The following is a 24154-nucleotide window of genomic DNA, read 5'->3' as shown; positions in this document are numbered from 1 at the left end:
TCTGTCAAAAAAACACTTACTCAGAAAACATTTTAATTTCTCTCCTAAAATTAAGAGAATTAAAAATATATTTAATAATTGGCTACAAAGAGATCTTTCTATACTTGGGAGAGTACTTCTGTCCAAGGCAGTTTTGTGTACCCCTCATTATCGTTATGCGTAAATCCAGCTACTTGTAAAGAGATCAATAAGACCTTTCTTGAATTCATCTGGAAAAATAAGACTCACAAACTAAAAAAATCTGTCCTTTCTAACAAAAGAGCTGAAGGCGGTCTAGAAGTGTTGGATTTTGTTGACATAAATAACACTTTCAAGTTAAACAAACTGGTTGAAAAAATGTTGATCAATACTGATTCAATATGGTATTTCATTCCAAATTATGTGTTTAATAAATTGGGAGGTCTTCAATTTTTTTACTGAAATGTAATTATATTCCTGAAAGATTACCTGCTAAATTGGCTAGGTTTCACCAACAAGCTTTAATGGCCTGGAAAATATGTTTCCTGCACAATTTTTCTCCTCATAAAGCTCTTTTGTGGAATAATTCAGGCATAACTGTAAGGAATAAGTCATTGTTCTACCCCAGCTGGCATGAGAGGAATATTGTCTTTGTTCTTGATATTTTCGACCACAAGGGTGATATTCTCACATATAAACAATTTATAACATTGAAAGAGTTTCCAATACCTTTCAGAGAGTTTATTTCTGTGATCAATGCCGTTCCCAGTGGTTTCACTACACTTATGAAAACTCATCTTAATTTTGGGAATGATCACAACGTTTATCCAGAACTCAGATTGGAAGGCATGGGCTTACTTGAGAGATCTTGTTGAAATAAATATATAAGGAAAGCTTTTCTGGAACATGCTGATTCCTGACATTGTCTGGAAAAATGCATGGTTAATGCCTTACAAATACTGTATACCAAACAAAGTTAAGGAAGTGCACTTCAAAATTTTACATAAGATGTAATTCTATGATTTCCAAATTTGTGGCTATTGATGATATCTGCGTTTTCTGTGAAAAAGGTGAGAATCTGTCTCACTTGTTCTTTGAATGTAAATTTGTGTCAGAATTTTGGGAAAACCTTGCAAAGTACTTATTTACCATTATGAACACTGCCTATATTTTTGACATGAAAGATATAATATGTTACTATTGCAATGATAACAAAACCACTGAAATTATTTTTTTTATTTTTTATTCTTGTTGTCAAATACTTTATACACAAACATAAATTCCAAACTTCTATACCAAAATTACACATTTTTCTGATTGAATTTAATTATCTTATTAAAACATTAACCCTAGTGAATAACAACAAGAATAACATCTTCATGAATCATTATAATAAGATATTTTCAGAGAGAATTTGTTTATTTTTTGTATTATTTTATTGATATTTTTTGTATGTTTGAGTATTGTTAATACCGGTGATTGGTTTGCTGGACATGTTTGATGTAGCAATGTAAGTTTATTTTTGTATTATGAATAAAATAAAATAAAATAAAACACACCTGCTTCCGGTCTCCACCACTTTTCTTTTGTCAACTGGCTCACACATTATCTCTCTCCCTGGATCTCCAGCTCTGCAATGTGCTAGAAATAAGAAACCGGTGGATGTATCTTTATTGACAAATTTAGGTCCCCGTGATTGCAAAGAGCAAGGTACCAGAGCAGAAAAAGCTGAAGCTAGACCAATTTATTTCGCTAGCTAGCGATAGGAGACAGATGGCAGCTGTCTAAACTTGTTTTGCTAATAACACCGTTGAGATAGCTAGCGTGAGCATGTAGCTAGGTTTAGCGTGAGCATGTAGCTAGGTTTAGCGTGAGCATGTAGCTAGGTTTAGCGTGAGCATGTAGCTAGGTTTAGCGTGAGCATTTAGCTTGGTTTTCTATGTATATTTGTATGGTAAAGAATGTCACCCACCTTGTGTTTTTCGGCAAGATCAGACCAAACAAAGTCAAAGAGGAAAGGTGTACATTATCTAGCTATAGCTAGAAATCTCATTAGACATCGTTTTGTAATGTTAGTTAACTAACGTAGCTATCAACGTTGTGATAGCTTTGAGAGTTAAGCCAAAATGTAAACAAAACAATGTTATTAGCTACATTGTGAGCTTTTGAACATTTTAAGGACAGTCATCAATCATGGTCAAAACCTTTTGTAGCTAAAGTTTCTGGCTCAGTATGTTAAACAGCATGATCTTGTCTGTCTGTAAAACTAATTTTGTGTTTCCAGGATGCTTTTCCACTTCTGTCCCCAGTGTGGCACCAAACTACAGCCTGGATTCCGGTTCTGCCCCTCCTGTGGGGACAAGTTGCAGTGTGTTGTGGACCCCTCTGGACCTGTGGAGGCTGCTTCCTCTGGAGTCTCTCTGCTTCATGTCACTGATGGTGTAACCAAGACTGCTAATGCAAGCAGTCCTACTCCAAGCACAGGACAACTGACTGGCTGGGACACAGAAGGTAATGGGCGAGGGGGGGCTTTTTCTGGAGATGGAAAGATGCTCTTGTCACATCTCTCCTTTGTTTACAGGTCTTGTCTGTGCCACCCCCAGTCCAGTGTCGACCCGTCCCCCACTGCGTAGGACCCGTAACTCAGTCCCCGCGGCCCGGAACGATGAAACTCCTAGTAGTATAGCCAGTCCTCCTGTCACTGCCTCCCCGAAACGTACTACAGGTAAGGGGACGGTGGCAGTATGATTATCATCAGTGGTAGTGAAGGAAAGGTAATGATCGTAGCCATTGACGGGCTTTGGAAATGTAATTGTCTCATTGATGCTTTAAAATTATTTTTTTAAATGGAAAACGTGTGTCCTCCCTATCGGCAGATCAAAGCCACAAATCTGTGATGTCTCCACGAAAACGACGTGCTGTCACCCCAAAAGTGGAGCAGATAAAAAAGGAACCGTCTGTGGAGCTGGCCTCCTCACCTGGCTCTTCACCTCTCCCCAGGTCCCCCTCCACAGGTGAGTCTAAACTACAGCCACTTACAACTAATAAAACAAATGACTCCCAACAGCCTGTCCTCATGGTTTTGGTCCTTTTTTTCCTCCCTCGTATGTGTGTGTGTATATGCATGTTCCTGTGTGTGTGTAGTCAAGGGGAAGGCGAAGAAGGCCAAGCGAGCATGTGCTGTGGAGCCACTGCAGGAAGGGGAGGAGCTTTGTGACACAACTGGCAGGAAATGGAGGCTTGTGAAACTGTTGAGTCAAAGCGATGCAGAGATGTTCTATGGAGGTGAGAGGTCACACTGCACTCTTCAGTTCTGGTCCAGGGTACCCTCAAGGTGTATAGGCTCTTGTTCCAGGCTAGCACCAACCAATCTTGATGATTAATTGACTATTCACTGATTCAGGTGTGTTAGTACTAGGCTGGAACAAACATCTGCAACACCCTGTGGGACCCCGAGGACCAGGATTGAAGAATAGTTTCACACAGGAGTGTCAAACATGGACCAGGCTGATTTAATCAGACACTTATTTTTTTTGTTCTTATATTCAATCTCTCCCCAGTCCTGCAGAATGGGCCAGGTGCCAATTCCAGTGACTGCAAGCACATCCTCAAACTAGTGAGTGTAACTGCACAGACTGTGTTCTCTAATATAGAATGATTATATTGGCTACAGTGTTGCTTTGCGTGTTATGTGGTGAATACTGATGTCTGTTCTTCTGCAGGGGGCTAAGGACGGGAAGATGTTTAATGAGCTGAACTTCCTCCAGAGAGCTGCCAAGCCCTCATCTGGTGAGTGTCAAGATCTGCCTTCGTATACCTGGCCAGCCCTCAGCTTGACTTCAGCTCTAAACGGACCCCTGACTGCATTACCCATCCTCTTACCATAGCTATCTACACATTTTAAGTAGGTCTGGCCGTACAGTAACACATTTGACAGAAGCTCTAAAGAATACAAAGCCAAGATTGTTACAATATCCTTTCATAAACAAGTCACAGAGAGGGCTTGCAGATCACTGATGTTTACCCCATAGGCAGTGGTGGAAAAAGTACCCAATTGTCATAGACTCAAGTGAAAGTCACCAAGTAAAAGTCTAAAAGTATTTGGTTTTAAATATACTTAAGTATCAATAGTAAATGTATTTGCTAAAATATACTTAACTATCAAATTGAAGTATGAATAATTTCTAATTCTTTTCATTAAGCAAACCAGACGGGATCATTTATTATTTACGGATAACCAGGGGCACGCTCCAAAACTCAGACATCATTTACAAACGAAGCATGTGTTTAGTGAGTCCGCCAAATCAGAGGCAGTAGGGATGACCAGGGATGTTCACTTGATGTGAATTAGTCAATTTTCCTGTCCTGCTAAGCATTCAAAATGTAATGAGTGCTTTTGGGTGTCAAAGAAAATGTATGGAGTAAAAAGTTCATACTTTTCTTTTAGGAACGTTTTGAAGTAAAAGTAGTCAAAAATATGAATAGTGAAGTGCAGATACCCCAAAAAACGACTTAAGTAGTACTTTCAAGTAGGAACATGCTTATATTAATGCAAAGCTGCAAACTGTCATGTGAATGGGCAACTCAGATGGGTACCTATAAGTGGCCATGTAAGTTGTGTAAGCTGAGGTATAGAGTAGAAGGAATTGTTTGGTTTGTTTATGACTGACTAGACTACTTACTGGTGGTGGAAGCCCATTGTAAGAGCCTCTGTTAGTTACTAATGAGCCTTTCCAACTGCTGTGATGCTGTCTCCCCCTAGTGGACAAGTGGATAAAGCACGCCAAAATGGACTTCCTTGGGATTCCTACCTGTGTAGGATTTGGTCTCCATGCAGACTCTTACAGGTGTGTGTGTGTGCGCTTGTACATATGGTGGGGATATGTGTGTTTTGAATGTGTAATCATAGACTGTTCTCTCTGCTACTGCGCACAAACAGTACTGGAGGTCCAAAAGACTTCTTAACAGCTTCTACGACCAAGCCATAAGACTCCTGAACAGCTAATCAAAGGGCTACCCAGACCCCTCTTTTATGCTGCTGACACTCTGTTTATAATCTATGCATGGTCACGTTAACTCTATCTACATGTACAAATTACCTCGACGAACCGGTACCCCCGCACATTGACTCTGTACCTGTACCTCCTGTATGTAGCCTCGCTTATTTTACTGCTGCTGTTGAATTATTTTTATTTTCTATTTTTTACTTAACACCTTAAAGTATTGTTGGTTAAGGGCTTGTAAAAGTAAGCATTTCACTGTAAGGTCTACAATAAGTATATTCGGGGCATGTGACAAATAAGATTTGATTTGTGTTTTTGTTTCAGGTTTTTGATTTTCTCCAGCATGGGCCAAACTCTTCAGTCTTTCATGGATGAGGGGGAGGGGCTCCTGTCTGAGAAAGTGGTCCTTCAGCTGGCCTGCAGAGTAGTGAGTGGTCTCTCAGGCTCATATAGAGGCCCTGATATGACTTCAAAATAGGATTCCCTATCTGATGTGCTTCCTGTTTGACTCTGCCTTTCTCCCTCCTCTCCCAGTTGGATGTGTTGGAGTTCATCCATGAAAATGAGTATGTTCACGCAGATATCCATGCTGAAAACATCTACATCAGCCCAGCACAACAAATACAGGTTAGAGTACGTTTGTATAGTTGTGTGTTTGTGTAGCTGCCAGACCCCTCTGCTATGCTCTTACTCCTGTATGCATGTGTGTAGGTATACCTTGCAGGGTACTGCCATGCTTTCCGGTACTCTCCTGGTGGCCGGCATGTGGAGTACCGTGAGGGCAGCCGAACACCACATGAAGGAGCCATAGATTTTATAAGCCTGGAGTCTCACAAGGGAGCAGGTGAGTCATCTTACAGCCTGTCAATCATCTGCAGTCCTTCAGATACTGTGGAGGAGGTACAAGTTGCCTCTAACCAACCATAAGTGTTTGTGTGTGATCGTACCTCCTAGGTCCGTCTCGCCGTAGTGACCTGCAGGCTTTGGGCTACTGCATGCTGCGCTGGTACACAGGGGCACTTCCCTGGACCTCCCTCACACACACACCAGCCCGCGTTGCCATGGAGAAGGAGAGGTGAGAGCTGAGGTTCTTACTATGGCAACAAAGCCATTGTGATAATGTTATTCTGTATTTATGAAATGGTAAAGCCTTGAGTGAGTGGCCAAACATGACCCTTCACTGTAATGGTCCAGATACATGGAGGACGTTCCAGGTCTCCTGAGTCACTGCTTCGGACAGAAGAAAGTCTCGAGTAAGTCCAGTTTTCTAGTGATTCGTTTTTGTATGCAGCGTAATATGTCTTGTGTGTGCGTGGGATATAATGCATCTGTATGTACTATGTATCAGGTGCGCTGCAGGTGTACCTGTCTCAGGTGATGGCTCTGCAGTACTCTGACCAGCCGGACTACAGGGCTCTGAGGGCAGGCCTTAGTGCAGCTCTGCAGAAGCTGGGAGGGTCACTGGAGCAACCCCTTGACCTGCAGGTCAGAATACCCCCACACACACAACCTCCACTCTATCCACAAGCTCCAGTTGAGAAAACCGTCAGATGACCACAGAAACCTGGAACCTCCCTCACCCCACAACCACCACTTAACAAGTGGGGACCAACATCTTTTAGTTGACATTAGTCATTACTTTCTCTTAACCCCCCCAGCAGGTTTGACAAGAAACCTGTCCCTTCCAACTGGTTAGACCACTCATCCTTACACCGCTACCTGTTCAGGTTATCTACTGAACTAATTTACACCTCTACACCAGTCTGAATGTTTTTCTGTATCTCTCTTCAGATGAAAGCGATCGGAGGAAGATGATCCTTCGGGATGAAAATTCACTAATGAGATTTTTAGCCAACTGTTTTTAAAATGCTGACTTTGTGACTCTGTATGTGGTGTGAGTCCTGCTGTCTTTTTATTATGTTGGAGTACACTCAAGGAGGAGCGTGGGAAGGTGCGTTTCATTAAGTTCACTGGAGGTGCAGTGCACAGAAACTCCTGGTTATGCCAGGTTAGTGAGCACTGCTGTAATGTGTTATTGTCAGCAGTGGTTGGCGCTGTGTCAGTGAATGTGTAGTTAATGTTTAAGCTATGAAATAACAGTTTATAACAAAGAACCTTTGGTCAGGGTGGTAATGTAAGTACAATAATGTGCACTGTTCCAGTTAGGTGTTGCAGATGTTCATGATATGCGTTTTACTTTTTGTATTGTTTTGATCACAGGATAATACTTTATTAAAGAGCTTTTATTAATTCAACTGTTTATCTGTATGTGCCCATTTCTTTGGGGTTTCTGGTGTTGATTGTGAAACACTGTTCTTGTGTACCCCTGAGTGCTCGGGGTCAGTACACTGATCTGAATGAGTAGATATCATGGCCCAATTCCAAACCAGTTCCCTGCTCACATCCCTAGATAGTTGTTGACCCCCTTCATCTGTCAGGAGTTGATGTTTGTGATGTGAGCAACATGGTGGAAGACTGTGTATGGAGGCTAGATGGAGCTAAACAACACAGACTAGCCAACATGCTCTTGTCACATCTAGACTTGTGCGTCTCTTACGACCCCTCTGTATAACAGAGGGTCCCTCCCTGATGGAACAGTTTCTAGGTCAGGACACTTCCACGGTGGGGACTCCTTGTGAGGCTGCTGGCTATGAGAAAAAAAAGTTAGGCTGCAGATTTATTATAAGACGGAGAGAACCTTTAAGTTCCATGAAAGAGGGGAGCAGAGAAATCCTGTTCATTTACAAAGTTCTGTGGTTCTTACTCCCTCTGCATATATTCCATCCTCCTCCCATAGCAGTTCTTCTGAGAAAATAAATATTTAGGGATGATGTCTAAAATGTTAGGTGTTCCATAAAGATGTTAGGCTACCTCTTCAGCCTCTGCTGTTATAGGTTAATTGTTTATATGCCTTTTATTTTCCTGCGTAAGTAAACCTCTGATTATACCTCTATTGCCATTCATTCCTATTAGACTGGTTTGGATTTCTCCCTGACCAATATAGCTGCCATGTTCACACCTTTCTGGAACTTTGAGGGTTTATGACATAGCCCTTCTAGTAATTTAATAGGATCTCTGTGTGAACCACCGTGTTGGTGTAAGAAAAAAAATATGTGAAGTGAATATGTATTTAGCACCAGAGACCACATACTGTTGTCATGGAAACATCACAAACTTCAGTGTCCTAGTTTATGCTGTGGAAGGGTATTTTCATCAGACCTTTTGAATAATTCAGTAAAGGAAGAACTAAGCCCACGCTCAGAGAGACTGGCTTACCTCTCAACCCCTCCCTGCACAAAACGCTTACAAAACCCAGGCGCTCACTGTACTTGAGAAGGAAAATAGGTAGTGCCTTAATGCGCAGACACACATTAAGGCTATAGCCTACTCCACACATGGCCCATACAACCATGTATTAAACATTGTGTTTCTGTGTGTGTGTGTGTGTGTGAGAGAAATGTTCCCTTGTGTACTTTAACCATTTGTACATTCTTACAACACTGTGTGTGTGTGTGTATATATATATATATATATATATATTATATAATATGACATTTGTAATGTCTTTATTGTTTTGAAACTTCTGTGTGTGTAATGTTTACTGTTCATTTTTATTGTTTACTTCACTTTTGTATATTATCTACCTCACTTGCTTTGGCAATGTAAACACTTGTTTCCCATGCCAATAAAGCCCCTTGAATTGAATTGAGAAAGAGAAGGAAAGAAATATGTGCTAGAAGCTGTTTCTATTGGCCCCAAGTGCAGATGGGTATTGCGACGCTTGATGGCTCCAGAACACTGCAAGAAAATCCTGAAACGTCGATGTTTATGAAAAACTTATTTTCACCTCCCCCTTCCTATTCCCGAGATATAACGGGATTCTTGTCGTCAGAAACAGACGCGCTTTTTCCGTTTACACCGAACGCCACTAGGGGGGTGGGCGGTGTAGCCCCGTGGCGTCGCCAGGAGAAGAGGGGGAGGGGAGGATGAGCGAGAGTGACAGTGACAAAGTGAAAAATTTGTTGGGAGTCGGAGTAAGGACAGCGCCCATGCTGAAATTGGATAGGCCTACCTTTTTATTCTCACATCGAAACATCGGACTCTTGTTCTCCGGTCGGAATAGCGGCGAATGAAACATCGGATCATTTGGACATGTACGTAACAACAGCAACTTGTAAGAATAATTTCCCTCTTGCATTCATAGTGTAATTTACAGTTTACAGTGTTATTTACGGCTTTCTCAAACTCTTCCGCTATGTGGCAAAGTGACAGATTGCGCATAAAAATATGTTCTGGTAGGCTACTAAACGTTTTTAACTAGGCTTGGTTTTGTTCAAATTGAAAGAGCCAAGACATTTTCTTCTTTTCATTCTACCGGACAGTGGGGGGTTGGAAAATGTTGCCAGGTTGGGCGTTACGGGGTGGATGGAGATTTGGGGTTGGGGAGAAGATGTCACGCTGTGGTTATCACCCGTAACGTGACCGACAATACATCCTTCTTTTCTTTTTTGGTGACCCAGAGGCGAAAACATCCACAACCACTGAGTCCAGGATCTCGAGTTTACCGGGTGGAAAACTTTGAGGCCATGTTCCAACTTAGTGGAGCATCCTAAACGCTGCGAAAGTGCGCTGTTTTGGAGTTGTTCGCCATGGCCTATGTCGTCCATTTATGTCTGTGTCTTTAGAGATTAAAGGATTATCCTCAATCTCTTTTTTTTCACACCACTGGGTGTCTGTCAATCTGTCGATGGGTTTCTCTGCATCTATCCACATGGTCCTTCCTTTATAATCCGTGTTAAATCGTTTATTCATGCAGGTGACCAGTCCCCATCACCCCTACCCTGAATGTAACTCACTGCTTGTGCAGTGGAGGATAGTTTGAATGAATTTATGACAAAGTTCCACATGCACAACAGTGCAAGGCCACTGTCTCACAATGATGACCTCATGGTTTCATTGAATTAATTAATCTCTGGGGTGGCAGGTAGCCTAGTGGTTACAGCGTCGGACTAGCAACCGGAAGGTTGCAAGATCGAATCCCCTGAGCAAGGTAAAAATCTCTCGTTCTACCCCTGAACATGGCAGTTAACCCACTGTTCTAGGCCGTCATGGAAAATAAGAATTTGTTCTTAACTGACTTGCCTAGTTAAATAAAGGTTAAAAATAAATATATGAATCTCTTCACTGACTACATTATTACTGTAATTCTAACCCTTTTTAGGGAGATCGTTCACAAGAAGGCCTTGTAAATCTTACAAAATTACAGTGGAGTAAGTCTTGCTGGCCAGCGCATGAACAGCAGGCCACCCTGTCACACACAAACACACAAAGCCATACTCTATGGACTTTATGCAAACCATCCAATATTTCTTGACCGTCCTGCATTTGCATAAAGTCTGTAGAGTATGGCTTTGTGTGTTTGTGTGTGAGAGAGTGGCCTGCTGCTCATGCGCTGGCCTGCTGAGTGTGTGGGAACAGCTCTATGGAAACTCAGCCTTGTGGGTTAATTCTTACAATCTGTCCTTTGTGTGCGAGCCGCCTGTGGAGAGGATTAATAATAGCTAATGATCCCATCAACTGCTCACTAACACTGGTGAAGAAAGGGGTACACACACAGAAAAACATAAACATCACAAATATAGATCTACTGCAGTCTACACCTGGATCAAGGGGTGGCACTGGCAGGGATTGAGTTTTGGCATGTGTGTGTTTGGAGGTTCATGTTTGAGATGAGAAGTGTATGTGGGGGCTGCTGTGTTTTGTGTATGTGTGTTTGTGTATGTCTATGTTAGTGAATGTGTTGGCTGGTAAAAAAAATAATCCATAAAATGTAATAAAGACAGCCTTCATTTATCAGATTTGTTACCCAAACCACACCTCTATCCAAACTAAACCTGACCTTGACTAACCTAAACTAATCCTCTCAGCGTCCGGCTTGGATTAAGGATTAAACTGGACGCTTGGAATTCAGCATGGTCTAAGGATTTCACAATCTTAGACCAGAAATCACTTGGACATTTCCATGGTGATGGTAGAGGTTGTATGTGTACATTATATTAAATAGGCTTCAAATTATGATTATTTTAGTTTATCTGTTCATCCGTCCTTCTCTCCCTCTCTCTCTGCCAACCACTTACTCTCTCACAGAAACACCCGACCATAAAGATGCAGGGTGGAGTAAGGGTAACTAACACTGTTTGGGATAGTAATTGGCAGTAAGTGGTTTGAGTGTTCTGTGTAAAAGGTAGGCTACTGCTGAGTCGTCATGTCAGTTTCATCTACAGGCATGTGGAGTTTTAGCCTCGCCTCAGCTCATTTACTGAATCTTTGTGTTAATTTAGGTTTGGCCTTCGCTAGTAAGATCAAGTTTAGCCTTTAATCCTTTTGTGTTACTGTCTTATCATTGCTAAGACACCTACCCTGTGGGGTGGCTGAAATGCTTATTACGCTCTTTTCTTGGAGAGGCTCTGTTCATGGTGACTGTACATGTGGCTGGTGTCTTGCTTGTTTAGACTGTTATTGTACTCTCTTTTCCAAAGAACATTTTGTAGTGTGTGTGTAATGCGTATGACACAGTGGACACACATGCAATCTAACAAATGCCTTGAATATATGAGCAGGAGGAAGATTGGCAGATTTACACTCTTTCACACAGTCATACTCATATGTGTACACTTGCACACACAGATGGTTATATATTCCTGGCCCAAGCTCCTCTGTAGAATGTCCTGTGTAGAGTCAGCCATCAGACTTCCTATATTCAGGATTGGATGCAGAGGGGGAGGAAGTGGGGGGGAACCGGGTTAATGGGGAACAGGGAAGGAAAGGAGAAAGAGAGAGGAAGCAAAAGCACAGAGTGTTTGCTGGATTCAGTGTTGGTTGTTGTGGTTGTTGAGCTATGTACAATGCAGCCACATAGCATTGGACACGATACAGAAGACAAGCACTGAGGGAAGGAGGGGAAGTAAGTGAGTGGGAGTTAGGCTGTGTTCTTGTCACGACTTCTGCCGAAGTCGGCTCCTCTCCTTGTTCGGGTGGCGTTCGGCGGTCGACGTCACCGGCTTTCTAGCCATCGCCGCTCCATTTTTCATGTATCCATTTGTTTTGTCTTGTTCCCTGCACACCTGGTTTTCATTCCCCAATCAATCCATACGTATTTATTCCTTTGTTCCCCGTCATGTCTTTGTGTAAGATTGTTTGTGTTAGGTGTATTTTGTAATTGTGGAGGCAGCAGGCAGGGCACTCTGACGTCACCCCTGGTGAGTATGCACCACTCTCATCCAGAGTCCTCTGTTGTCCACCTGTTTGTACCTGTTTATTTCCCTGAGTTCTCCCCGCATTCCCAGCATAAGGCGCTTGTCGATTCAGGCGCAGCTGGGAATTTTATTGACAGAGCGTTAGCACTTAGTTTAGGGATCCCCATTATTCCTGTAGATAGACCTTTTCCGGTTCACACTCTGGATAGTCGACCCTTAGGGTCCGGGCTAATCAGGGAGGCCACTATCTCCCTGGTCATGGAGACGCAGGGGGGTCACGATGAGAGAATCAGTCTCTTTCTCATTGACTCTCCTGTGTTTCCCGTGGTACTAGGCCTTCCCTGGTTGGCTCGTCATAACCCCACCATTTCCTGGCAACAGGGGGCTCTCACGGGGTGGTCGCGAGAGTGCTCGGCGAGGTGTGTAGGGGTTTCCGTTGGTGCTACCATGGTGGAAAGTCCAGACCAGGTCTCCACCGTGCACATTCCCCTAGAATATGCCGATTTGGCTCTCACCTTCTGTAAGAAGAAGGTGACTCAATTACCACCCCATCGATGGGGGGATTGTGCGATAAATGTATCCCCTGATGTGTATCCCCTGTCGCAAGTGGAGACGGTGGCTATGGAGACATATGTCTCCAAATCCCTGCGTCAGGGGTGCATTCGGTCCTCCACTACACCCGCCTCCTCGAGTTACTTTTTTGTGAAAAAGATGGATGGAGGTCTGCACCCGTGCATGGGAAGGAAAGGATATTAGGAAAGGATGCATTTGAAAATAAGCCATGGAGTGGAATGAAGTTTGGTAGAGAGTAAGGGGGGGAAGAGAGCATGTGTGTCTGACCTGTAATGTCTTCCCTCCTGTTCCTTTACAGGATGTGTCCTAGGATCTGTGGAAGCCACCCCGCCGTGCTAAGTCCTCCCAGCATGCAGTAGGGGCGGTCCACCTTAACTCCACATGTAAGACACATGCACTCAATCACACGCACACCCACACACAGACAGACTCTCCACACCTGAATGCTGTAACACACTGACGGCTGGCACGCAGACAAGCAAGTCCACCCTGCGGTGTCTATGAACTGTGACCTTATCTTCCTCATTGAGCCAAATCTACTCATTGGCAGTAGTGTGTCTGTGTGTGTCTGGCTGCCTGTGTGTGTACTAGCCACTTATCACCCCCTGTGGAGTATGAAGCCACTACGAGCAAACACCATTGCATGTGTGTGTGTTATTGTCCCTCTCTTAATCTTCAGTACTCCACTATGTCTATTACAAAGTATATTTCTCTCTGTGTTTAGTTCATGGCATCGCCCTCTAAAGGAGCCAGGATGTTTACAGGTTCTACCAAGAACCCAACCCCTAAAATACCTCAGCCTGAGAGGCTGGACGAGGTGTACTCTGCACTGAGGAGAGGCCTACAGTGAGTACACACACACACACACACGACTGGCCTGACTGTTGTAGCAGACAGGTCTACAGCGATACAGGAAAATATTCTAAGTGAAACAGGAAATGACATCACAATGCTGTGTTCTCAGGTCATTCCTGCAGGTCCACCAGCTGGAGCTGGGCAGCCTGGGGCAGCAGATAAGAGAGAGCAAGAGAAATGGCCGTCTGGTGAGAACACACACCACCAATCACACCAGTCTGACAAGTACTAACCCATCATCACCACACTGGCCAATGCCGCTCGCACCATCCCACTTAGGGGACATTTAATTTCTCAGGACATTCTGTTAGAGTAATACTGTGTGCAATATGATGTTAACTTTTATATACCTCCTTTCCTCTCTGCAGGGGTCTCTGTATGAGTTGGATAAGGTGGGTTTCAATCACACCAGGGAAGATGACTGTATTAATTCACAACTCTATTAATAAACTAATGAATATGTACATTTTGGTGTGATTTAATAACCGAATAACTTGTCTTTGATCTTTGTGCTTTATCAGCAAGTGAAGGCTATAGAGAGATTTATGCGTCGCTTGGAGTTCCACCTCAGCAAGGTATGACTTTGTGTGTGCATCTGCAGTGCAGTAAGATACCTGTTAGCCATACATTTGTCATAGTGTTGTCATAATGTTGTAACTACAGAGTAGACTCTGTTTTGTTATAGGGTAACCATTTCTAATACTTTTTGGTAGCAGATTTAGGAGCTTTACAGGTCTGCATCACCATAGTGTTTCTGCACAGCTGTAATGTTGCTGTAACGTTCCAGGTAGAGGAGCTGTACGATGCTTACTGTATGCAGCGTCGGCTGAGGGATGGGGCCAGCAAGATGGTGACAGCCTTTAACTCTGCCACAGGGAGCAAGGAGGCACGGGAGAGCCTGAATGAGGCCAACAGGGGCTACAGGGAGTACACTGAGGTAAGGGGCAGGGGCTTATGGGTACACTGGGGAGACGTGTTAGAGAATCAAATCAAATCAAATTTTATTTGTCACATACACATGGTTAGCAGATGTTAATGCGAGTGTAGCGAAATGCTTGTGCTTCTAGTTCCGACAATGCAGTAATAACAAGTAATCTAACTAACAATTCCAAAACTACTGTCTTGTACACAGTGTAAGGGGATAAAGAATATGTACATAAGGATATATGAATGAGTGATGGTACAGAGCAGCATAGGCAAGATACAGTAGATGGTATCGGGTACAGTATGTACAAATGAGATGAGTATGTAAACAAAGTGGCATAGTATAGTATAAAGTGGCTAGTGATACATGTATTACATAAGGATACCGTCGATGATATAGAGTACAGTATATACGTATGCATATGAGATGAATAATGTAGGGTAAGTAACATTTATATAAGGTAGCATTGTTTAAAGTGGCTAGTGATATATTTACATCATTTCCCATCAATTCCCATTATTAAAGTGGCTGGAGTTGAGTCAGTGTCAGTGTGTTGGCAGCAGCCACTCAGTGTTAGTGGTGGCTGTTTAACAGTCTGATGGCCTTGAGATAGAAGCTGTTTTTCAGTCTCTCGGTCCCAGCTTTGATGCACCTGTACTGACCTCGCCTTCTGGATGATAGCGGGGTGAACAGGCAGTGGCTCGGGTGGTTGATGTCCTTGATGATCTTTATGGCCTTCCTGTGACATCGGGTGGTGTAGGTGTCCTGGAGGGCAGGTAGTTTGCCCCCGGTGATGCGTTGTGCAGACCTCACTACCCTCTGGAGAGCCTTACGGTTGAGGGCGGTGCAGTTGCCATACCAGGCGGTGATACAGCCCGCCAGGATGCTCTCGATTGTGCATCTGTAGAAGTTTGTGAGTGCTTTTGGTGACAAGCCGAATTTCTTCAGCCTCCTGAGGTTGAAGAGGCGCTGCTGCGCCTTCTTCACGATGCTGTCTGTGTGAGTGGACCAATTCAGTTTGTCTGTGAACAAGGCTATTCTCTCTTTCATAGAGCCTTTTAACATTTAAAATAGCCATTTACAGAATGGAAAGTAAGGTAAATTAAGTCTTGAAATAAGTAACTCAGAAATAAGAGTTTGACCGCAATGTCATGTTGCTTTGACAACAAACATCACAGATTATTATTCATATGAATGGCTCATTCTCTCGCTCTCGATCTCTCTCTCGCCTCTCGCCTCTCTTTCTCTCGCCTCTTTCTCCTTCGTCTCTCTCTCTCTCTGCAGCACATGTGTTCGCTGGAGAGTGAACTGGAGAACCAGATGGGAGAGTTTCACATCAAGATGAAAGGTGAGTAATTTTCTCACCCCCTCCTTCTCCCACCAATTTGTTCTGACCCTCACTCCCATCTGTTCTTACCACCCCCTCACTCTCTTTCTCTCTCTCATTCTAGTGTTCTCCCTGTGTGCATATGTTATGTGCTGTAACTGTATGTCTCTTGTATTGCAGGTCTGATTGGCTATGCACGGTTGTGTGCAGGAGACCAATATGAGGTGAGAATAACTAATTGACACACACTCACCTACATATGCACACATGCAGTATACGCACACACATGAGGCACTGATGGTACCCTTGACCCCCAGGTCCTGATGCGTTACGGGCGTCAGCGCTGGCGGATGAAAGGTCGTGTGGAGGTCAGCAGTAAACAGGTGTGGGACAGTGAAGACAACGTCTTCCTGCCTCTTATCACAGAGCTCCTGTCAATCAAGGTGAGAAAGCCCTTTGGATGGAGCATGATAGTGTTTATGATCAAATCAGTATTTACTGTAATTAACTCTGGATGAACAGGTTTGTGTTTATAATAACATGTATAATAACATATAGATATTATAAACATGTTCATAATAACAATATGTTATTACTGTATTGCCATGTTATTATCACATTATTGTACACAAACAGCAAAAATACCCAGAACTTAACAATGGTCCTAAAAACATCACTTACCGCCACCATTCAACTGACTGTGGTTGTTTGTCCATTGTGGTTGCCAAGGTGACTGAGCTGAAGAGCTTGGCCAATCACGTGGTGGTTGGCAGCGTGTCCTGTGAGACACTAGACCTGTTCTGTCCACTGCCTCAGACGGTTGCTGTGGATATCAATGACTTGGGGACAGTAAAACTGAACCTAGAGGTCAACTGGAGGTCAGTCTCACCTCAATCATCCCTCTTTACCAATTCATCCCCTTGTCTCACCTCCCTCCACCTCAACCCCTGTTCCACCTTCATCTATATCCCCATTCTATTGGTGATAGCCAAACCAGGCCATTTGTGAGAGAAAGAGTACTGTTTGTTTCAAGACTGACTCAGTTTGTCAGTAGTAATAACACACGATACAGCTGTTTCTATAATATATATCTCGAATGTAAATACAGTTGAAATCAGAAGTTTACATACACTTAGGTTGGAGGTATTTAAACTCGTTTTTCAACCACTCCACAAATTTCTTGTCAACAAATTATAGTTTTGGCAAGTCGGTTAGGACATCCACTTTGTGCATGACACAAGTCATTTTTCAGTGGGTCAGAAGTTTACATACACTAAATTGACTGTGCCTTTAAACAGCTTGGAAAATTCCAGAAAATTATGTCATGGCTTTAGAAGCTTCTGATAAATTATGTCAATTGGAGGTGTACCGTGGATGTATTTCAAGGCCTACCTTCAAACGCAGTGCCTCTTTGTTTGACATCATGGGAAAATCAAAAGAAATCAGCCAAGACCTCAGAAAAAAAATTTAAACCTCCACAAGTCTGGTTTATCCTTGGGAGCAATTTCCAAACGCATGAAGGTACCATGTTCATCTGTACAAAAAATAGTACGCAAGTATCAACACCATGGGATCACGCAGCCGTCATACCGCTCAGGAAGGAGACGCGTTCTGTCTCCTAGAGATGAACTTACTTTGGTACAAAAAGTGCAAATCAATCTCAGAACAACAGCAAAGGACCTTGTGAAGATGCTGGAGGAAACAGGTACAGAAGTATCTATATCCACAGTAAAACAAGTCCTATGACGACATAACCTGAAAAGCCACTCAGCAAGGAAGAAGCCACTGCTCCAAAACCTACGGTTTGCAACTGCAACGGGGAACAAAGATCGTACTTTTTGGATAAATGTCCTATGGTCTGATGAAACAAATATAGAACTGTTTGGCCATAATGACCATCGTTATGTTTGGAGGAAACGGGGAGGCTTGCAAGCCGCAGAACACCATCCCAACCATGAAGCACGGGGTGACAGCATCATGTTGTGGGGGTGCTTTGCTGCAGGAGGGACTGGTGCACTTCACAAAACAAATGGCATTATGAGGCAGGAAAATGATGTGGATATTTTGAAGCAACATCTCAAGACATCAGTCAGGAAGTTGAAGCTTGGTCGCAAATGGGTCTTTCAAATGGACAATGACCCCAAGCATATTTCCAAAGTTGTGGCAAAATGTCTTAAGAACAACAAAGTCAAGGTATTGGAGTGGCCATCACAAAGCCCTGACCTCAATCCTATAGAACATTTGTGGGCAGAACTGAAAAAGCATGTGCGAGCAAGGAGGCCAACAAACCTGACTCAGTTACACCAGATCTGTCAAGAGGAATGGGCCAAAATTCACCCAAACGTTTGACCCAAGTTAAACAATTTAAAGGCAATGCTACCAAATACTAATTGAGTGTATGTATACTTCTGACCCACTGGGAATGTGATGAAAGAAATAAAAGCTGAAATAAATCATTATCTCTACTATTATTCTGACATTTCACATTCTTAAAATAAGTGGTGATCCTAACTGACCTAAGAAAGGGAATTTTTACTTGGATTAAATGTCAGCAATTGTGAAAAACTGAGTTTAAATGTATTTGGCTCAGGTGTATGTAAACTTCCGACTTCAACTGTATCTTGCCCTCTCTCACTTTCTCTCTCGCTCTCTCACACACTATCCTTCTCTCTCACCCAGTCCGTTTGATAAAGATGACCAGACCTCGTCCTCCAGTACGGTTTCGAAGCGCTTTTTGTCCAATCAGAGCCCTCCAGACACACCTTCCATGCGCGAGCAGGTGTTTTATGTGAGTCACACCTTGGCCTCCCTGCCTCTCTCCCCAGCTTTAACCTATGCTTAAGTCAGCAGTTCATAATTGTCTGTAAAACCTAAATATTGTATTGTTTTATTGTTGTTATTTTAACCATTGATTACTACTTGCTATTATTAGTTACATTTTGTTCTGTTTCAGCTGCTCCCTGGCTGCTGTGTTTGTAGAGGTAGCAGTAGTGTGTGTGTGATTGTAGTAGAGGTGTGTGAGTATATCAGTGAGCTGTGTAGGAGAGGACTGTGTGAGCGTACAAGAGTGGGTTGTGGTGCGTGTGAGTGTATTGGTGAGCTATGTGAATGTAGGAGAGAAGTGTGTGAGGATAGGAGTGAGTTGTGTGGAGATCTGGTTGTGGAAGTGAATGAGGGTAGTGATATGTGTGAGACCAGAAGTGAGTATGAATGTAGCTGTGGTCCGATTAGCTGTTTAATAGTGGTTGAGTAGTAGTCCAATTTCTCCCTCCTCTTCCTCGCCACGCCGAAGAGCGTTTCTCCTCGGAGCACGGCCAGACTGGGCCAAGACTGGTCAACGTCGGAGGTGTTCCGTTACACTTTGGTGGACAGGCTCTCTCCACCCAGCCGAATACACTCACAGTTGGTGTGTGGCTGCATACAGTTGAAGAAGTGTGGTTGTCTGTAGTTGAAATATGGTGGTCTGGTTAGTGTGTGGTGGTTTTGTCATCCAGTCATGATTTTCAGTGTTCTGTACTTGGTAAATGTGAACTAGGCAGTGAGTGAGTCTTGGTCCATGTAGTCTGATCATTGCAATTTTCTGAAATGCAGTGCCATCTACGGAATTTGATTATTTTGTCCTTCAGATATATTGAAAATCATATTTGTATTTAAAGCATATGTTCAGTGCGCAGTTCTGGTGTAATTGTTCTGTCATAAGGATGTTTTAGCCAAGTTAATTGTGTGACAGGAGGCCTCTTGAGTAGCGCAGTGGTCTAAGGCACTGCATTGCAGTGCTAGCTGTGCCACTAGAGATTCTGGGTTCGAGTCCAGGCTCTGTTGCAGCCGGCCGCGACTGGGAGGCCCATGGGGCGGCGCACAATTGGCCCAGTGTCGTCCGGGTTAGGGAGGGTTCGGCCGGAAGGGATATCCTTGTCTTGTCGCGCACTAGCATCTCCTGTGGCGGGCTGGGCACAGTGCACGCTGACACGGTCGCCAGGTGTACGGTGTTCCTCCGACACATTGTTGCGGCTGGCTTCCGGGGTGGTTGGGTTGTGTGTCGCTTCTTCCAAGTCCGTACGGGAGTTGCAGCGATGAGACATTACTGTAACTACAACCAATTGGATACCACGAATTTGGGGAGGAAAAAGGGCTGAAAAATACAAAGCAAAAAATTGTATGACAGCAACACCGGGTCATTAAAATAGGAATTTAAATTCTCCTTTCCAGATGGAAATAAATAAATAAAAATTCTCCATGTTTTGTCAGATGGACTTGCCTATTATTGATGACATCTTTCTCCCCACCCCTTCCCTCTCTCATTTATCGCTGTGTAGTATCTATTGAGGAGACCAGGGGAGCTGGAGAATGGTACAGTCTGGTCAAACTCCTCTGAATCATCGGACGACTCTTCCAGCCCAGCCATGGGACACACACACAGGATGATGGCCACTCACAGCCTGCAGACCACACCCACTATCCAGATCTCCTTCAATCCCCGCCAATCAAGCGTCTCTACCCCATCCCTCTTGTCCAATCAGGAGGAAGGGGAGCCAGACGCCACCAAGGGATTTGGCAAAACAGACTCTGTGAAGTGTACACTGCTGAATGGCCATTTGAAGTGTTCACGATCTCTCAGCCATATCAGTGAGAGAGCCATAGACTGTGCTTCGACTAACAGGTTGTCTGACCAATCAGTTGAGTCCTCTGAAACTCCAGAACCCCTACCCCGCTTAGACCTTGAAGTCTCCTGTGTGGCTTCTCACTGCTCTAACCAGGACATGCATGAAGCATTGGACTTGCATGAGTCTGGGGGCCCAGAGTCATGTGTTTCAACCCCAGTGGATCAAGGTGATGCTCCTCCAGCCTCAACACTGCAGGCCGAGAAGCCTAGGGCTGGAGTTGAGGCTCTTCCCACAGACTGTGTACTGGGAGAGGGACTGAGGGAGGAAAAGTCCTCCGCGGAACACATTCACAGACTCCAATCTACTCAACCACAAGAGCTAACACTACCTGAAGAGACAGTGACTGTGAGTGTATGTGACAGTAGACATGTAATTGTGTGTGGGTAGACATGTAATTGTGTGATGTGTGTACTAAGTCTCTTTCCTCCATAGGGTCGATCTCACAGTCGGTCCTTCAGCTTCACTCAGGAAGTTGAGACTGCCCTGGAGAGCTTTGATTTTCTCAACTGCTCTGACCTTGATGATGAAGAAGAGGAGGAGAAAGAACAAGCAGAAGAGGAAGAAGATGAACAGAAGAGGGATGAGAAGGAGAAGGAACAAGAGAAGGAAGACGAGACAAGGGACTTTGCTGAGAGGTCAGCATTTCCTTCTATTATGTATCAGGCTCTAACTGAACTCATCCTGCCATCTAGTGTTTGAAAAGGGGAATGGTATGTGAATTTAGTTGAATCTGGATAGTTTGTATAATACTTGGTGAAGTTGCATAGTGCTGTTTTCTAATGCTCTACTCTCAAGCTACTTTGAATGTGCCCAAATCCTTCATATCCATTTCATAAGACAGAACTGTTTGCTCGATATTTTGTATTATACAGAGTGAGTCAGAGTCAGAGTCTGGGTGTGTGTGTGTGTGTGTGTCAGATTGTGGTCTGTAATATTCTCCTTTTTGCTTTCCTCAGCAGTGATGAGTGTGAGGACGATGTTATAGAAATCATTGTCGAGGCCCCTGAAGGCTTCCGGAATGAGGACTGTCCTCCTCTAGATGCAGACTGCAGCTCTGAGGTAATGATAATGATCAGGGGTTTATGCCTGTATAAATAGTGCCTTATGTTTCAGTGTTCTGAACTGTAGAGAACTTTGCATGTAACATTTACATAGGAGGAGGAGAGTAGCGAGCAGCTGCAGGCCTCCAGTGAGACAAAGGAAGAGCAAGAGGAAGAAAAAGAGAAGGAGAAAGTGGAAGACAAGAAGGAGGAGGAGCAGGTTACAGAGATGGACATCCCTGCCACACAGGAGCATGGTGAGGGGGAGGGTCAACACAGGGGAACCTGCTGACTTGAGAGTGGTTTGAAGTGTGAGTGGTGTTGATCGAGATGTGTGTAATTTGTATATACAGTGCATTTGGAAAGTATTCAGACTCATTTTGTTTGATGTGCAAATGAATAAAAAATAAAAAACTGAAATATCATATTTACATAAGTATTCAGACCCATTACTCAGTATTTTGTTGAAGCACCTTTGGCAGCGATTACAGCCTTGAGTCTTCTTGGGTATGACACTACAAGTTAAATAAAAGTTGCCTAGTTAAATAAAGGTTAAATAAAAAATATAACAAGCTTGGCACACCTGTATTTGGTGAGTTTCTCCCATTCTTCTCTGCAGATCCTCTCAAGCTCTGTCAGGTTAGATGGGGAGCGTTGCTGTAGAGCTATTTTCAGGTCTCTCCAGAGATGTTTGATTGAGTTTAAGTCTGGGTTCTGGCTTGGCCACTTAAGGATATTCAGAGACTTGTCCAGAAGCAACTCCTGCATTGCCTTGGCTGTGTGTATAGGGTTATTGTCCCGTTGGACAGTGAACCTTCCCTCAGTCTGATGCCCTGAGCACTCTGGAACAGGTTTTCATCAAGGACCTCTCTGTACTTTGCTCCGTTCATCTTTCCCTCGATCCTGACTAGTCTCCCAGGTGCTGCCGCTGAAAAACATCCCGACAGCATGATGCTGCTGCCACCACCATGCTTCACCGTAGGGATGGTGCCAGGTTTCCTCCTGACTTTACGCTTGGCATTCAAGCCAAAGAGTCTAATCCTGGTTTCCTCAGACCAGAGAATCTTGTTTCTCATGTCTGAGAGTCCTTTAGGTGCCTTTTGGCAAACTCCAAGTGGGCTGTCATGTGCCTTTTACTGTAGAGTGGCTTCTGTCTGGCCACTCTACCATAAAGGCCTGATTGGTGGAGTGCTGCGGAGATGGTTGTCCTTCTGGAATGTTCTCCCATCTCCACAGAGGATCTTTGGAGCTCTGTCAGAGTAACGATTGGGTTCTTGGTCAAGGCCAGACCAAGGCCCTTCCCCCGATTGCTCAGTTTGGCCAGGCAGACAGCTCTAGGAAGAGTCTTGATGGTTCCACTGCGTTCTTGGGGACCTTCAATGCTGCGGACAATTCCTTCGACCTCTTGGCTTGGTTTTTGCTGTGACATGCACTGTCAACTGTGGGACCTTATATAGACCAGTGTGTTCCTTTCCAAATCATGTCCAGTCAATTGTATTTACCACAGGTGGACTCCAATCAAGTTGTAGAAACATCAAGGATGATCAATGGAAACAGGATGCCCCTGAGCTCAATTTCAAGTCTTGAAGCAAAGGGTCTGAATACTTATGTAAATAAGTTATTTATGTTTTTTATTTTTTATAAATTAGCTAAAAATTATTAACCTGTTTTCGCTTCGTCATTGTGAGGTATTGTGTGTAGATTGATGAGGGAAAAATATTGAATACATTTTAGGATAAGACTGTACCGTATTTGGAAAAAGTCAAGGGGTCTGAAAACTTTCTGAATGCACTGAATTGATTGTGGAGGTGTCATTGGTGGAGAGTAAGTTGTATTTATGCTTCATGCAGGTGATGAGGCATCCTGTGTTGAGGAACCCCGCTCCTCGACCCACAGCAGTATAGCCACCACTGTCCTTTAACATAATGGAGATGCCACTTCTTCAGACCATTATCAGATGCCATCCTAAATCCCACCACTCTCTTAAGAGGTCCTTACCATTTCACCTCTAACAGATCAAAGAGCTCCACTCCTCTTCTCGATCAGACAATACATTTCTGCCATGGAGTTATTATAGATCAGACAAGCAATTTCTGCCATGGAGTTCTTCTAGATCAGACAAGCAATTTATGCCATGGAGGTGGAGATTGCGCAAATGAACAGAAATATATTTGCCTCCCTCACTCCACTCGTGATTGAAAACATGAATGACTATTGTTGTCCACTCATCCAAAGGCCGCGTGTACACACACAGTCACCTTACAGTGAAGATACATTTTTAGTCTAATGGAGCCTCTTCAATCAGAAAGTGCCTCAAGTTACAGAAAGAGGGATTGTCAGTTAACGAATACATGAAGAAAATGATATTTTTATTACGAACCAGAGAAGAATATGAATGAGTATAAAGAAGAGTTTTGATACATTGTTTATTTTCCGGATGACTTAGATTGTGCACTATAAAAGATACAATTATTTACTGTTTCATATAAATAAATAATGTTGAGCAAATATGTTGCCTGCTTTCAGATGTTTTAAACTTTATTATAAAAATAT

General features: G+C 43.5%; 2 protein-coding genes across 7 annotated transcripts; both read left to right on the top strand.

The window, feature by feature from the left end:
* Positions 1 to 1512: 1512 nt before the first annotated feature.
* On the top strand, positions 1513 to 7221 carry LOC110526443 (inactive serine/threonine-protein kinase VRK3). Of its 2 annotated transcripts, none has more exons than XM_021607434.2 (15): positions 1513 to 1668; positions 2243 to 2469; positions 2540 to 2683; positions 2835 to 2972; positions 3103 to 3243; positions 3519 to 3574; positions 3681 to 3747; positions 4721 to 4805; positions 5286 to 5388; positions 5496 to 5588; positions 5673 to 5805; positions 5916 to 6036; positions 6156 to 6214; positions 6310 to 6446; positions 6753 to 7216. In XM_021607434.2, exons 2-15 carry the CDS (start codon positions 2244 to 2246, stop codon positions 6774 to 6776), a joined length of 1527 nt encoding a protein of 508 aa, XP_021463109.1. In that variant the 5' UTR covers positions 1513 to 1668; position 2243; the 3' UTR covers positions 6777 to 7216. The 2 variants fall into 2 exon arrangements, with proteins under 2 accessions (XP_021463109.1, XP_036836728.1); XM_036980833.1 differs by lacking the exon at positions 1513 to 1668 and adding an exon at positions 1700 to 1977 and having other exon boundaries at positions 6753 to 7221.
* Positions 7222 to 8848: 1627 nt separating this feature from the next.
* On the top strand, positions 8849 to 24111 carry LOC110526439 (rho family-interacting cell polarization regulator 1). 5 transcript variants are annotated; one of them, XM_021607426.2, is made up of 17 exons: positions 8849 to 9115; positions 13089 to 13173; positions 13515 to 13636; positions 13755 to 13833; positions 14014 to 14037; positions 14167 to 14220; positions 14433 to 14582; positions 15855 to 15918; positions 16078 to 16121; positions 16215 to 16340; positions 16627 to 16775; positions 18577 to 18685; positions 20214 to 20912; positions 20994 to 21196; positions 21518 to 21620; positions 21717 to 21858; positions 23452 to 24111. In XM_021607426.2, exons 3-17 carry the CDS (start codon positions 13518 to 13520, stop codon positions 23520 to 23522), a joined length of 2136 nt encoding a protein of 711 aa, XP_021463101.2. In that variant the 5' UTR covers positions 8849 to 9115; positions 13089 to 13173; positions 13515 to 13517; the 3' UTR covers positions 23523 to 24111. The 5 variants fall into 5 exon arrangements, with proteins under 5 accessions (XP_021463101.2, XP_021463102.2, XP_021463100.2 ...); XM_021607427.2 differs by having other exon boundaries at positions 8849 to 9135; positions 21521 to 21620; XM_021607425.2 differs by having other exon boundaries at positions 8849 to 9135.
* The last annotated feature ends 43 nt before the right edge of the window (positions 24112 to 24154 follow it).

The sequence above is a fragment of the Oncorhynchus mykiss genome, chromosome 6 (genome assembly GCF_013265735.2).
Source record: "Oncorhynchus mykiss isolate Arlee chromosome 6, USDA_OmykA_1.1, whole genome shotgun sequence".
Lineage (NCBI taxonomy): Eukaryota > Metazoa > Chordata > Actinopteri > Salmoniformes > Salmonidae > Oncorhynchus > Oncorhynchus mykiss.
The sequence above is the reverse complement of the archived record's forward strand: the minus strand, read 5'-3'. Positions and strand labels throughout refer to the sequence as shown.

Coding starts and splice junctions, on each gene's coding strand:
- LOC110526443 (XM_036980833.1), top strand. CDS start 1,898: ATGTATATTTGTATGGTAAAGAATGTCACCCACCTTGTGTTTTTCGGC. Junction 3,575..3,680: donor GCAAGCACATCCTCAAACTA/GTGAGTGTAACT, acceptor GTTCTTCTGCAG/GGGGCTAAGGACGGGAAGAT. Junction 4,806..5,285: donor CTCCATGCAGACTCTTACAG/GTGTGTGTGTGT, acceptor TTTTTGTTTCAG/GTTTTTGATTTTCTCCAGCA.
- LOC110526439 (XM_021607426.2), top strand. CDS start 13,518: ATGGCATCGCCCTCTAAAGGAGCCAGGATGTTTACAGGTTCTACCAAG. Junction 15,919..16,077: donor GTTTCACATCAAGATGAAAG/GTGAGTAATTTT, acceptor CTTGTATTGCAG/GTCTGATTGGCTATGCACGG. Junction 21,621..21,716: donor ATGCAGACTGCAGCTCTGAG/GTAATGATAATG, acceptor ACATTTACATAG/GAGGAGGAGAGTAGCGAGCA.